Source organism: Loxodonta africana, chromosome 3 (assembly GCF_030014295.1).
Source record: "Loxodonta africana isolate mLoxAfr1 chromosome 3, mLoxAfr1.hap2, whole genome shotgun sequence".
Classification (NCBI taxonomy): domain Eukaryota; kingdom Metazoa; phylum Chordata; class Mammalia; order Proboscidea; family Elephantidae; genus Loxodonta; species Loxodonta africana.
This window is the reverse complement of record NC_087344.1, coordinates 120,079,355-120,093,763: the sequence shown is the minus strand read 5'-3', so window position 1 is coordinate 120,093,763 and position 14,409 is coordinate 120,079,355. Positions and strand designations below refer to the sequence as shown.

At 40.3% G+C, this 14,409-nt stretch overlaps 1 protein-coding gene across 1 annotated transcript in view; it reads right to left on the bottom strand.

The window, feature by feature from the left end:
- Positions 1-14,409, bottom strand: part of AK5 (adenylate kinase 5) — a 318,482-nt gene that overhangs the window by 282,872 nt on the left and 21,201 nt on the right. Inside the window, exons 4-5 of the mRNA XM_010591179.2 lie at positions 13,456-13,625; positions 13,240-13,353 (exon numbers count right to left, since the gene is read on the bottom strand). Of these exons, the coding sequence (XP_010589481.1) occupies positions 13,240-13,353; positions 13,456-13,625 (284 nt within the window). The remainder of the gene's footprint in view (positions 1-13,239; positions 13,354-13,455; positions 13,626-14,409) is intronic.

Below are 14,409 nucleotides of genomic sequence, written 5' to 3'. Positions count from 1 at the left end.
ATGAGGCAGTTGAAAATACCACGGCTTGGGTCGGGGACACCTTAGTCCTCAAAATCTACCATATCAAAATTTAAAACTTGTGTAGTACAAAAGGTATCTTAAACATGGTTGAGAAAAACACAAATGGGAAAAAATAATTTCCATACATATAGGAAAATATTAATCTCCAGAATATGCAAACCAATAAGAAAAATGCAAACAATCTAACAGAAAAAAAGGGGGGGGGCCAAATTTATGTTCAGGTAATTCTCAAATGAGGCAATATAGCATAATAGTAATTAAACAGCAATAAAAGAGCATTTCTAACCTATCAGGTAATGTAAAAGTAAACGTTTTGAAATTAACTATTGCTGAGATATGGGGAGATAAAAACTAAGTGGCTATAAACCGATAAAGCTACTTTTGAATATCATATTAACAAAATCTGTTAAAACTAAACATATGTATACCCGCTAACCTACTAAAGCCATGTTTAGGAATATTCCCAAGAAAAGTTTCTCACACATGCAAAGCGAGAGTGAATAAGGATGATTCTGACAGTCTTGTATTGGTAATAGCAACAATTTGAAAGCAACCTGAATGTCTACTAATAAAATATGATATATTTATACAATGGAACACTATGAAAACAATTATAAGAATTAGCTGGGTCTATACGTATCAACGAAGAGCTCAAAAATAGACTGCATAATGAAAAAATCAAGTTATGGGATGATACAGATAGTATAATACCATTTAGGTAAAAAATAAATTTCACAGAATAATACCACATAAAAGTAAAAACAAGGTTCCTGAAGGATACAAGAAAATTTGTAACGGTGTTATTTTATCACTCATATGTTTGAAGTGGATTGAGATAGGTTTATGGTCTAAGGGGATCTTGCTTTATCTGCAATGTTGTAATTCTTAACGGAGTATACATTTGTGATTATTTGCATTTTTTTGTAAGAAAATATACAAAATTCTAATGGACAGCTGAATTGAATAGGTACTAATTAGTGCTGAGTCAGCTCAGAGGAAGGAGAGATTTATTCTGACCTAAGTTTTTTTAAGATACTCAGCAAAGGTTTAATGGGTTAAGTGTCTCCTGAGTTGGACCTGGAACAATGATATAGATTATTCTGGGTGGAGAAAGGAGAATGGGCAAGTCACACTGAGGAAAGAGCAGGGGGAGGTCACTGTGAGAAACAGGAAGCAGTCTGGAGCACAGGATACGTATACAGAGAGGTGAAATTGGAAAATTAGCTGGGGCTAGATAACTGATTATATTACGTTGACTGGTGTCTGTTTTACTTACAGATTTGGTATAGGCTTTCCTCCTCCATTTTCAACAACAATACTTAAAAAAAAAAAAAAAAAAAATTCGACTCACAGCAACCCTACAGGACGGAGTAAAACCGCTCCATAGGGTTTCCAAGGAGCAACTGGTGAACTTGAACTGCCGACCTTTTGGTTAGCAGCCAAGGTATTTTCAATAACAGCATCAAACAGCATCAAAGAATTCTTACTGACTTCAGCTTTACTGTTTGTTTAGTTAACAACCCCTCAATTCTCACCTTCCATTTGGGAGACCCAGGTTCGATCCCTGACCAATACACTTCAAACACTGCAACCAGCCATCCGGCAGTAAAGGCTTGTGTGTTGCTATGATGCAGATTAGGTTTCAGCAAAGCTTCCAGACTAAGACAGGCTAGGATGACAGGCCTGGTGATCAACTTCTGAAAACCAGCCAATAAAACCCTACAGAATACAGGTCTGATCTGCAACCGATCATGGGGATGGCGTAGGACCGGGCAGCATTTCGTTCTGTTCTGCGTGGGGTCACTGTGAATTGGGGGCTGACTCCACAGCAGCTAAGAACAACAACGAACAGCAATCTAGTTTTTCTCCCCATTCCCAGCCCATGGGTATGAAATTCTACAAGCTTAAAAAAAACACTTTGTTTAGGTTTTATTTGTAGAATCTGTGCTATCTAGTGAAATCATAGCCACGTAGATTTGGTATTGGTTTGATGGCTGGGCTGGCATTGGAGAGATCTCAGACCTTTCACTCTTGCCCATCTTGATTACTTTCTTCTCAATAATATATAGGTAACCCTGGTGGGAGCAGAGGTTAAGCACTTGGCTGGTAACCAAAAGTAGATGATTCAAACCCACGCTGTGGCTCCGCAGGAGAAAGACCTGGCGATCTGCTCCCATAAAGATTATAGCCCAGAAAACCCTATGGGGCAATTCTACTCTGTCACATGGGGTCATTGAGTCAAAAATCAATTTTAGGACACCTAACAACTATCTTTTTTCAGCAATCAGGCCAAATATGAGAAGAACGTATTTTTCAGGGAGGAAGGAACTAGTATTCAAATTTAAGGAGTATAACACCAGCTATACTAAGGTGGTAAGGAGCCTTCCCCGGCCCCCTTGCTTCCCTTACCAGTGAAATAACAGGACTGGGGATGAGGAAAGCTCAACCAGGGACTGAGAGATGTGAGTGGAAAGGAAAGACAGTGCTATATCCACAAAAAGCTTGTGGCAGAAACTGCTAGTTGCCTGTCGAAATCTGTTTTCCCAGCTTCCATAGCAACAACACTGTAGCCAGGCCCATGACTACCCACTTGACTAGATTTTCCTACCTCCCTTGTAGTTAGGATATAGCCATGTGACTTAAGTTCTCATGACCGGAGTGTGAGAAGTGATGTGTGCTGCCTTGAGGTCTGTGATTTAAGAATCTGAGCCTATACTGTCTTCACTGTCTTCCCGCTTCCCACCAGCTGCCACCTGGCCATGGCAGTTACCTAACTCTCACCATTAAAAATCAAACATGTTGCTGTTGAGTTGATCCCAACTTATGGCAACCCCATGTGTTACATTTATGTTAACGTGGGATTTCCTTGGCTGTTACCTTTTACAGAAGCAGATTGCCAGGGCTTTCTTCCAAGACATCACTGGCTGAGTTCTAATAGCCAACCTTTAGGTTAGCAGTTCAGTGCAACCATCCCAGCCATTCAGGGATGCTTTCACCACACAGATGTCAATAATGCCCCACGGCAATGGCTTTCAAAGTGTGCTCTAGAGACCGCTGGGGCTGCTGAGACCCTTTTGGGGGGAGGTCACAAGGTCAAAACTATTTTCATACTAATACCAGGACATTAAGGAGCTCTGGTGGTACAATGGTTAAGCACTAGACTGCTAACCAAAAGGTTGGTGTTTTGAACTCATCAAGCTGATCTGAGAAAGACCTGGTGATCTGCTCCCTTAAAGATGATAGCCTAGAAAACCCAATGGGGCAGGGCTACTCTGTCACATGGGGTCACTATGAGTCAGGATCGACTTGATGGCACTAACAACATCACCAGGACATTATGTGCCTTTTTCATACTCCTTCTCTCACACAAATGTACAGTGAAGTTTTTCGGAAGTTACATAAGGTGTGATAAAATAACATATTTGAATGCAAAAGCAAATATGAGAATCCAGTTTTCTTCCATTAAGCCAAAATTACAGAGATTTGCAAAAATGCAGAACAATCTTGTTTCTTCTCTTGTAGTTTTGGAAAATAGGCTTACTTTTCATAAAAACATGATATTCATGTAAGTAAGAAACAGATTATAATTTTTAAATGACAAATATTTTTAAATTTCAGTTTTAATTTCTAATACAGTAAATGTCAATAGATACATCCCAAATAAACACAAGCACCTCCAGGACCTCAATAATTTTTAAAAGGGTCCTAAGAACAAAATGTTTGAGAACGCTTGCCCTAGGGGATGACGGACAGTAAGTTGGTTGTTGTTAGGTGTCATAGAGTCAGTTCTGACTCATAGCAACCCTATGTACAACAGAACAAAACACTGCCCGGTCCTGAGCCATCCTCAAAACTGCTGTTATGCTTAAACCCACTGTTGCAGCCACTGTGTCAATCCATCTCGTTGAGGATCTCCCTCTTTTTAGATAACCCTCCACTTTACCAAGCATGATGTCCTTCCCCAGGGGCTGATCCCTCCTGATAACATGTCCAAAGTATGTGAGATGGAGTCTCGCCATCCTTGCTTTTAAGGAGCACTCTGATTGCTATTTCTTCCAAATAAATTTGTTCTTTCTTTTCTCCCCAAAAACCCAGCGTACCCTTCTCCAACACCACAATTCAAAGGCATCAATTCTTCGGTCTTCCTTATTCATCATCCAGCTTTCACATGCAGATGAGGCGACTGAAAAAACCGTGGCTTCGGTCAGGTGCACCTTAATCTTCAAGGTGATATTCTTGCTTTTCAACACTTTAAAGAGGTCTTTTGCAGCAGATTTGGCGAATGCACTCTGTCTTTTGATTTCTTGACTGCTGTTTCCATGGGCATTGATAGAGGATCCAAGTAAAATGAAATCCTTCACAACTTCAATCTTTTCTCCATTTATCATGATGTTGCTTATTGGTCCAGTTGTGAGGACTTTTGTTTTCTCTATGTTGAGGTGTAATCCATACTGAAGGCTGTGGTCTCTGATCTTCATCAGTAAGTACCTCAAGTCCTCTTCACTTTCAGCGAAAAGGTAGTACCATCTGCATAACACAGGCTGTTTATGAATCTTCCTCCAGTCTTGATGGCCCATTCTTCTTCATACAGTCCAGCTTCTCAGATTATTTGCTCAGCATACAGATTGAATAATATATATACATATTAAGATTGAATAAGTATGGTGAAAAGATGCAAACTTGATGCACATCTTTCCTGATTTCAAACCAAGCAGTAGCCCCTTGTTCTGTTCCAACAATTGCCTCTTGATTTATGTACAGGTTCATCATGAGCAAAAGTGTTCTGGAATTCCCGTTCTTCGCAATGCTATCCAGAATTAATTATGATCCACACGGTTGAATGCCTTTGCATAGTCAATAAAACAAAGGTAAACATCTTTCTGGTATTCTCTGCTTCCAGCCAGGACCCATCTGACATCAGCAATGATGTTCCTGTTTCCACATGCTCTTTTGAATCCAGCTGGAATTTCTGGCAGTTCCCTGTTGATATACTGCTGCAGCCGCTTTTGAATGATCTTCAGCAAAATTTTACTTGCATGTGGTATTAATGATATTGTTTGACAATTTTCACATTCAGTTGGACCACCTTTCTTGGGAATAGGCATAAATATGGATCTCTTCCAGTCGGTTGGCGAGGTAGCTGTCTCCCAAATGTTTTGGCATAGACAAGTGACCACTTCCACCACTGTATCCATTTGCTGAAACATCTCAATTGGTATTCTGTCAATTCCTGGAGCCTTGTTTTTCACCAATGCCTTCATTGCAGCTTGGACTTCTTCCTTCAGTACCATTGGTTCCTGAGCATATGACCAACATCGACCAATTATTTTTGGTGTAATGACTGTGTATTCCTTCCATCTTCTTTTCGATGCTTCCTGCATCATTTAATATTTTCCCCATAGAATTCTTCAATATTGCAACTCAAAGCTTGAATTTTTTCTTCAGTTCTTTCAGTTTGAGAAATACCAAGCATGTTCTTCCCTTTTGGTCTTCTATCTCCAGGTTTTTGCAAGTCATTATAATACTTTATCTTCTCGAGCTGCCCTTTGAAATCTTCTGTTCAACTCTTTTACTTCATCATTTCTTCCCTTTGCTTTAGCTACTCGAAGTTCAAGAGCAAGTTTCAGAGTTTTTTCTGACATCCACTTTGGGTTTTTTTTCTTTCCTGTCTTTTTAATGGCCTCTTACTTTCTTCATGTATGGTGGCCTTGACATAATTCCACAACTCCTCTGGTCTTTGTTCATTAGTGTTCAATGCATCAAATCTGTTCCTGAGATGGTCTCTAAATCCAGGTGGGTTATACTCAAGGTCGTACTTTGGCTCTCATGGGCTTGTTCTAATTTTCTTTAGCTTCAACTTTAACTTGCATACGAGCAACTGATGGTCTGTTCCACAGTCAGGCCCTGGCCTTGTTCTGACTGATGATATTGAGCTTTTCCGTCATCTCTTTCCACAGATGTAGTCGATTTGATTCCTGTGTATTCCATCTGGGGAGATCCACATGTATAGTTGCTGTTTATGTTTAAAAAAGGTATTTGCAATTAGGAAGTTGTTGGTCTTGCAAAACTCTATCATGCAATCTCTGGCATCATTTCTATCGCCAAGGCCATATTTTCCAATTACCAATCCTTCTTTGTTTCCAACTTTTGCATTCCAATCACCAGTAATTATCAATGCATTCTGATTGTATGTTTGATCAATTTCAGACTGGAAAAGTTGGTAAAAATCTTCAGTTTCTTCATCTTTGCCTTTAGTGGTTGGTGAGTAAATTTGAATAACAGCCATATTAACTGTTCTTTCTTGCAAGTGTACGAATATTATCCTATCACTGACAGCGTTGTACTTCAGGATATATCTTGAAATGTTCTTTTTGATGATGAATGCAAAGCCATTCCTCTTCTAGCTGTCATTCCTCGCATAGAAGACCATATGATTGTCCAATTCAAAATATCCAATACCAATTCATTTCAGCTCACTAACGCCTAGAGTACTGACCTTCATGTGTTACATTTCATTTTTGATGACTTCCAATTTTCCTAGTCATACTTTGTACATTTCAAGTTCCAATTATTAATGGATTTTGCAGCTGTTTCTTCTCATTTTGAGTCGTGCCACATCAGCAAATAAAGGTCCTCAAAGCTTGACTCCATCCACGTCATTAAAGTTGATTCCACTTTGAGGAGGTAGCTCTTCCCCAGTCATCTTTTGAGTGCCTTCTAACCTGAGGGTCTCATCTTCTGGCATTATATCAGACAATGTTCTGCTGCTATTCATAAGGCTTTCACTGGCTAATTCTTTTCAGAAGGAGACCGCCTGGTCTTTCTTCCTAGTCTGTCTTAGTCTGGAAGCTCAGCTGAAACCTGTCCACCATGGGTAAACCTGTCGTTATTTGAACACCTGTGGCATAGTTTCCAGCATCCCAGCAACACACAAGACCCCACAATATGACAAACTGACAGATACGTAGGAGAATAACTTGGTAAAAGCATGCATCTCTGACTGACTGTGAAAACTGAATGATGCTGCCCTGCCAAACTGGATCATTCACAGTGAGGCTGTTGTATAAAACAGAAATAACTTTCTATTCTATATGCATATTTTTTAATAGCATCTTGACTTTAAGAAAATGTTAATGCAATTGGGACACTACTATATAAAAAACCTAAAATAAAATATTTGTCACTAAAACCATAAATATTTCAAATGGAAAGTTGGTGACTCTTGTTATGCCATTGCAAAATATTTGGTGCAACTACTTTTTGTAATAACTTAGAAGGCAGACGATGCTCCTATTGAGTCTGTAGCTCGGGAAGAAATGGCTAGAAAAAGCCAGAACGTTGTGCTGACTGCTCCATGTTGCTTTTAGCAACATTTTATAAGACATAGGTGAACTCAAGAAAAAAAAAAAAAATGACTACTTCTCAAGCAGATTTAAAAGAGAAAAGAAAGTATCTGGTAACTTAAGACCTCATAACCTTGAAAGAGCCAACTGCTTCTGTACCTCCAAGCAGCAGGACGTAAGACTGTTGTTGCTGACAACCTTTCTCAAAGGCTTCTCATTAACATCACCCCCCAACCCACCCATCAAAAAAAGGGATCCAGCCCTGAGGCAAAACCCAGACTATGGATATTGCCTTGACGGCACTGGGTTACTGGGATCCAAGCCTATTGTTTTGGTTGGCCTGGAGGTAACTGCTATTAAAATAAAAAAGGAAATAAAGCAAGTTTAATAAAAATATCAACAAGAGAACAGGGAACTGACTGGAAGCAACAAGAGAAGCCTACCAAGTTTGAAGAAAAAGGCTTTGCTGAAGTAACCATAAGATTAGCTGGCAAAAGCTTATGATTTTTCAAACTTAAAACAGCATCCAAGGAGGGCAGTCTCCAACACACCACTTCAACGGGTCTATGCAAGACAATAGACAAAGTGGAACTTCTCTGAAGGCCAGAGGCCTCAGAAGAGAAGATACAAAGAATTTCTCCAAGATAGCAGAACCAAGACAGCCAAATGGACCAACAAAGTTCATCCGCCAGGGCTGACAGCCTTAGTTATCCCTCCTTAATAGGGTTTATCATTTGCTATGGTTCAGTGACACTGTAAATCCCCAAACTTTCCATTTCTGAATGGCAGCCTTTATTTCACTTGCCCTAGTCTTGGTCCTCCATTGCTTTGTTGGGAGGGTTAATAACTTGACTTTTAGTTTATAGGTGATTGAGTATAAGGAGCCAAATCTAGACCTAATGGAGGGGACTGTATATTAGTGAAAGACTCTTGACTTTTGAATTGGATGACTCTGGGCTGTCTCCCTTGGGGAGTGAGTGAATACAATTTATGTGTGACAAGAAGAGAGCATGTAGGTATTTGGATGACCAGAGGAGCAAAGTGTGGTAGAGGCTGCCAGTTAGTTCTCTCATCCTTCTAGAGTAATAGAATTGTACCCATGCATTTGGTTGCCGTGCTGCACTATATTTACCAGGCTTCCTTGCAATTAGAACATGACCAAATTCTCAACAATGCCACGTGAGCAGAAGTGATGTATACACTTCCAGATCTGGGGCTTTGGACCTTCATGTTCTGTCCCCCAACCTACCACCTACATGAGATAGCAACCCTGCTTTGACAATATAGATGATGACAGTGGCCCAGGAAATGGCCAAACAACTTGGAAGGAACCATGGTCCCTGTCTTAGTTATCTAGCACTGCAATAATAGAAATAACACAAGCGAATGGCTTTAACAAATATAAATTTATTCTCTCACAGTTTAGGAGGCTAGAAACCCAAATTCAGGGTGCCAGCTCTAGGGGAAGGCTTTCTTTCTCTGTCAGCTCTGGGTTAAGGTCATTGTCTCCTTTCAACATCTGTGGGCCTGGCATTCCTTGGAGATCTCCATGTATCTTGGTATCAATCTTCCTCTGGGTCTAGGAGGTTCTCAGTGCAGGGACCCCAGGTCCAAAAGACATAATCTGCTTCCTGTTCTTGTTTCTTGGTGGTACTGACATTCCTCCCTTTCTGCTCACTTCTCTTTCTTCTTATCTTTTGTAAGATATAAAATATAAGGTGATATATGCCACACCCCTGGGAAACTCCCTTACATCAAATCAGGGCTGTGACCTGAGAAAGGGTGTTGCTTCCCACCCTCAACCTCATTAAGATTACCTAATCCTGCCTCATTAATATAATGGACAGCTCACTCCCAAATGGACCCATAACCACAGGCATAAACCAAAAAAAAACAAACCCAAACCCATTGCCAGTCAATTCCAACTCATAGCAACCCTGCTCTATAAAGTTTTTAGGGAGGGCCTGGTGAATTCAAACTGCTGACCTTTTGATTAGCAGCTGTAGCACTTAACCATTACGCCACGAGGGTTTCCAACCACAGGCATAGCGGCTAGGATTTACAACACATCACAAAATAGAGGATAATCAGATCACAAAATGGAGGACAACCACCCAATACTGTGACTCATGGCTTAGTCAAGCTGACATATATTTTGGGGGGACACAATTGAATCCATGACAGTTTCTAAATGACGTCAAGAAAAAAAGCTGCCCCATTAATCTGATGGTTCACATTGAGGCTATCCCTTGAGAGAAAAAAATGCACTTCTTTGTTCTTTAAGGCACCTAAGTATTAGGGCTTTTTATTACAGTAGTCTTACTGTCACTAGTATATGGCTGATGTCAGAAATCCACTTCTTATACCCTGGACCTGTGAAGATGTCTTCAGGAAATGTTTGCATATCTGTGTGCTCATGCTAGTAAGTACACTAAACAATGCTGAGTTAAAGAACAACCTTGGGGAGTTTAAGCCTACATAGTGTGTGCAGTAGTCAGGGCTGACCCTAACACTGCCTTATATAAATACTTCTGCTTTGCCTCTGCACCCTGTAAAATCCTGCAGGACCAGCAATGGCAGCACTGACCTCAGGCACCACTGTACTGCCGCAGTGGCCAAGGACCTCCAGGCTGCTACAATGTCAACCTAAGAAGGTGTAATATTGGACTTTCTGGACTCAAAAGTGTAGTCGAAAGCAATGAATGCAAGTGACTGCACATCCTATAAAGAGATAACAGACCATCCTGTAAACTTGCTAACAGGTGTCCATAAACCAGTATTGTGACCCTTGGCTCATCACCCACATCCAGGATATATAAGATGGAGATTGATCAGGCACCCAGAGAGATTTGCTGAAGAGCTACCCATTTCCTTCTACTTCCCCACTTGCCAGCTGTAAGCCACAAGAGAAAGGACTTCAGGATTCTAGGTTTTGAGGCTGAACCAGACCTAAACTGGGGAAAGCATACCAAAAAATCAAACCCATTGCTATAGAGTCGATTCTGACCCATAGCAACCCTATAGGACAGAGTAGAACTGCCCCATAGAGTTTCTAAGGAGTACCTGGTGGATTTGAAATGCCAACCTTTTGGTTAGCAGCCGTAGCACTTAACCACTATGCCATCAGGGTTTTCAGGGAGAACACAGATATGTTAATTAAATGAGAAACTTAAGTCTTGATTTAGATTGACTAGACTTTTTAAAACCTGAAAATGAGACTGTCAATTTCTTCATGATCAGAAAAGCTATCTGCCTGAGCTATCCACAGGAGAAGACAAAGAGTCAACATAGCATGTTCGAAAGGAAAGAAAATGTCAAGTTGCTTTGTCTGCTTGTAGCCACCAAATGTGGCTCATTCCAAGTGGACCAGGTTTGGGTGGCAATGTTTGCCTGCCTGGCTATTATGCTTCCACCAATAGCCAAGAATTACATGGAACTGCCATAGCACTCATTTTCAATGGTAATATCATGTGGTGGCAACAGCAAAGAGGGGAAATTGATCAGATTTTTCTAGTTTTTCTCTCTTCAAGGTCAGAGCAATTAGAACCAAGCCTTTAAAATGAGTAAGCACTAGGGGTTCTGGACATACCACAGAAGAGGGAACCCTGAGGAGGGTTGAAAGACATTCCAGAAGAGTGTTCTAATTAACTGTACACCTGGACCCAGGTGTACTGAAGATTCCAGATGCAATTCTTCATCAAACCTGCAGCACTGTTAGAACCGGGCTGCACTGTTCCATCAATTTCGAGGGACTTAGAAAAGTGAAGTGTGTCTGTTCTTCTGCCTGCCGCAGTTTGCTGGCTTTTTGTTGCTGTTGTTAAAAGGAATTTAATAATCTTAATTAAAAATTCTTAACATCAAATTTCATCATAGGACTTGCCAACTGGAAGCAACTCCAGGACAAGCCCCTTTGGGATGTGGTCTTGGACCCAAGGCCCATCAGTGCCACATGGTGAGGAGCTACCTGGAAGTTACTTCAAGATAACATCCTCGAGGGTTTTTTTTTTTTTTTTTTTTGAAGTTTTAAATATATTAGATGCTCTTGATTGCCATTTTTACACAAAGTTGCTAATGCATTATAGAAAGTTTTAAGTAAAAAAATTTTTGTTAAGTGTTCTTTGTACAACGGTGGCTTCTGGTCTGGTGAATTACTGTGGAGAGAGGAGGTCTGCAGACTTTTCCTGGGTGCGCAGAGCCAGCCCTGCACCATGGCCTGTGGGAAGCAGGCCCCCAGCCAACAGGAGACGGCGGTTGAGGAGAGGGCTACAGCTGCTGTCAAGGGAGGAGTCCCTTCCGTGGAGTCTCCCCCGACCAGTGCCCGTTTGCTCTTACATTTCCTGGGGGAGGGAGGGCTCTCCCCAGGCTACATATGGCAAGAGTTAAATACAATCCATCCAGGAATCTTGTAAGGAATGCCTTGCCAGAAAAGTACCCCAGTACCAGCTCTGGTAGAGCAGGTAGGAGAGAGCTCAAGATCAAAAGATATCTGACACAATAGCCAATACGGTCTCGTTATTACAAAGCCAGCAAACTGGGGCAGGCAGAAGAGCAGCCGCACCACTGTTAACTTTTCTAAGTCCCTTGAATTTGATGGAACAGTGCAGCTCATCTCTAACAGTGCTGCGTATTTGATGGAGAATTACATCCAGAGCCTTCAGAACACCTGGGCCCAGGTGTACAGTTAATTTGAATACTCAGTGAGATGCTTTACGAAGCTACCTTCTGGCCCTGAACTGCCCAACTTCAGGCTTCTTTTGTAGGAGACACAAACTTACATTTTATTTGACCTAATCCCATTTGATACAATCTGTAACAAGTTAAAAGCTCCTTCCAATAAATAAGTTTTCTACAGGTCTGTAGAAAAGTGGAGGAAGGAGAGCAGGCAATTAACAAAAGGAAGAAATAGAAATGGGCAATAAACATGAAAATATACTTAACTCTGGTAATTATCCAAGAAATGTAATTATAATAAATGGAATATGATTTTCTGTTTATCAATTTGGCAAAATTTTTCAATATGAATTACATATGGCTGGAAAGGATCTGGAGAAAAAGGATTCTCATTCAACACTGATGGGAGTGGAACTTGGAACAGTCTTTTCGAAGGACAGTTTGGAAATAGCCATGAAAATTCAAAATGCATTTGTATGTGAGTGTGTTCATGTATGCCTGTGTATGTAATGTATAGAAAAGGGTCTGGAAGAATACACAACAAACTTAACAGTATTTCCATTTCTTAGAAGAAGGGGGAGGTGTCATTTTTGTGACCATATTTTATTTTTGTAGTTAAAACTTTTACATGAAAAAAGTTACACTAGCTTTTTAAAGATTATGTAGACAGTATGAAATATTTTAATTGCTTTATTTCCCTTTCAAACGATGTGTTGGTTGTGTAGGATGCATCATCTACCCAAGTGTGAGTAAATTTTGGCAACCTGAACCTTCCTTTAACATACGTGGCTGTTTAGTATTTCACCACCCAATGAAAAGGGGGCTTTCTCAACCAGCAGATAAGTACAGGGTGATGTTTTCCATCCTCGAGCGTACTGAATAAAGCTTGCTTTTAGCAATTAAAAATTCAAACAGTCTTCAGGAAAGTATTTTCAAATAAAGTTGAGAGATTTGCCTTTTTAATAAAAATAATGAATTCTATTATTAGCTTTTGTCTTTTCTTTTTGGCAGGCACCATCTTCAATTTTTACGCATGTGCCAAGGCTCTGACCTTCCACCAACCCATACTGACATACCTGCCTATGTTTTCAGAACAGCATTCATGAGAAATAACAGCGAGTCTTCCAAGAAATCTTTTTGTTTTTTTAATCTAAAAGTTTTAAGTGAAAATCAGGTCATTTAAAATATAATGAGACATTCTTACTTGGTCCTCAAAAGATAGAGCCTGAGCAACATCTCTTGGAAATCCATCAATAACAATGCCCTCTTCATCAGGCATTTGCATTAATTTCTGTTTTATTTCTGTAATTGTCGTTTCCTTTTACAAAGAGAAAGGATGAAAAAACCCAGAGTTAAGCCTAGTTCACTTAGAACCTGTATAAAAATCTTTGAAGAATAGAAGCAAATAAGACAGCTGTACCTGTGGGGCCAATTCTCCATTTGTAATTATTTTGGCAATAAGACTCCATTTCCTATTACTGCTGGTGCTGTGGATCTTCTTTCTTAATAATTCTCCCACTGAAATGTATTGGAATCCATAACGTTCTGCGATTTTCAAACTTTGAGTACCCTTTCCACTTCCTGGACCACCTATTATTTAAAACAGGAAAATGATGACCTTCTGAAACAATTAAAAAAAAAATCCCTTTTGTACAACTACTACCTTCATCTTGGAGTCTCTGGGTGGTACAAAGAAGTAATGTGTGTAGTTGCTAACAGAAGGGTTGAAAGTTTGAGTCCACCCAGAGGCTCCTCAGAAGGAAAGCCAGGAAATCTACTTCTGAAAAACCAGTCATTGAAACCCTATGGAGCTCAGCTCTATTCTTGTACACACAGGGTTACCATGAGTTGGATTTGACTCAATGGCACTGGTACTTTTGTCTTGAGACATAAATTCTGGGCCACCAGTACCAGGATGGGTAACTGTTTCATTTGTGGCATTTTCAGCACTACCTGGGAGTCCCTGGGTAGTGCAAATGGTAAATGTGCTCAGATGCTGTCAAAAGGTTGGTAGTTCGAGTGCACCCAAAGATACCTCAGAAGAAAGGCCTGGTGATATACTTCTGAAAAATCAGCCATTGAAATCCCTATGGAGCACAGTCATACCCTGACACACATGGGATCACCACGAGTCACAGTCAACCCAACAGCAACTGGTTTTTACTGGTCACTGCCACCTCTGAATGCGGAACAAGTGTAGACTTGGCCAAGGAAAGGTAGAACTGTTTTGACCAACTGTATTAGATGAAAGAGACATTTTTTCCTATACGTAGCTTAGAAAATAATACTTTTTTGAAATTTCAAACAATGCAGTTGAAAGAAATCTTTCTTATTTTTTTTCTATGTAAAGTCCAACAGTTTTTTGCTATGAAAA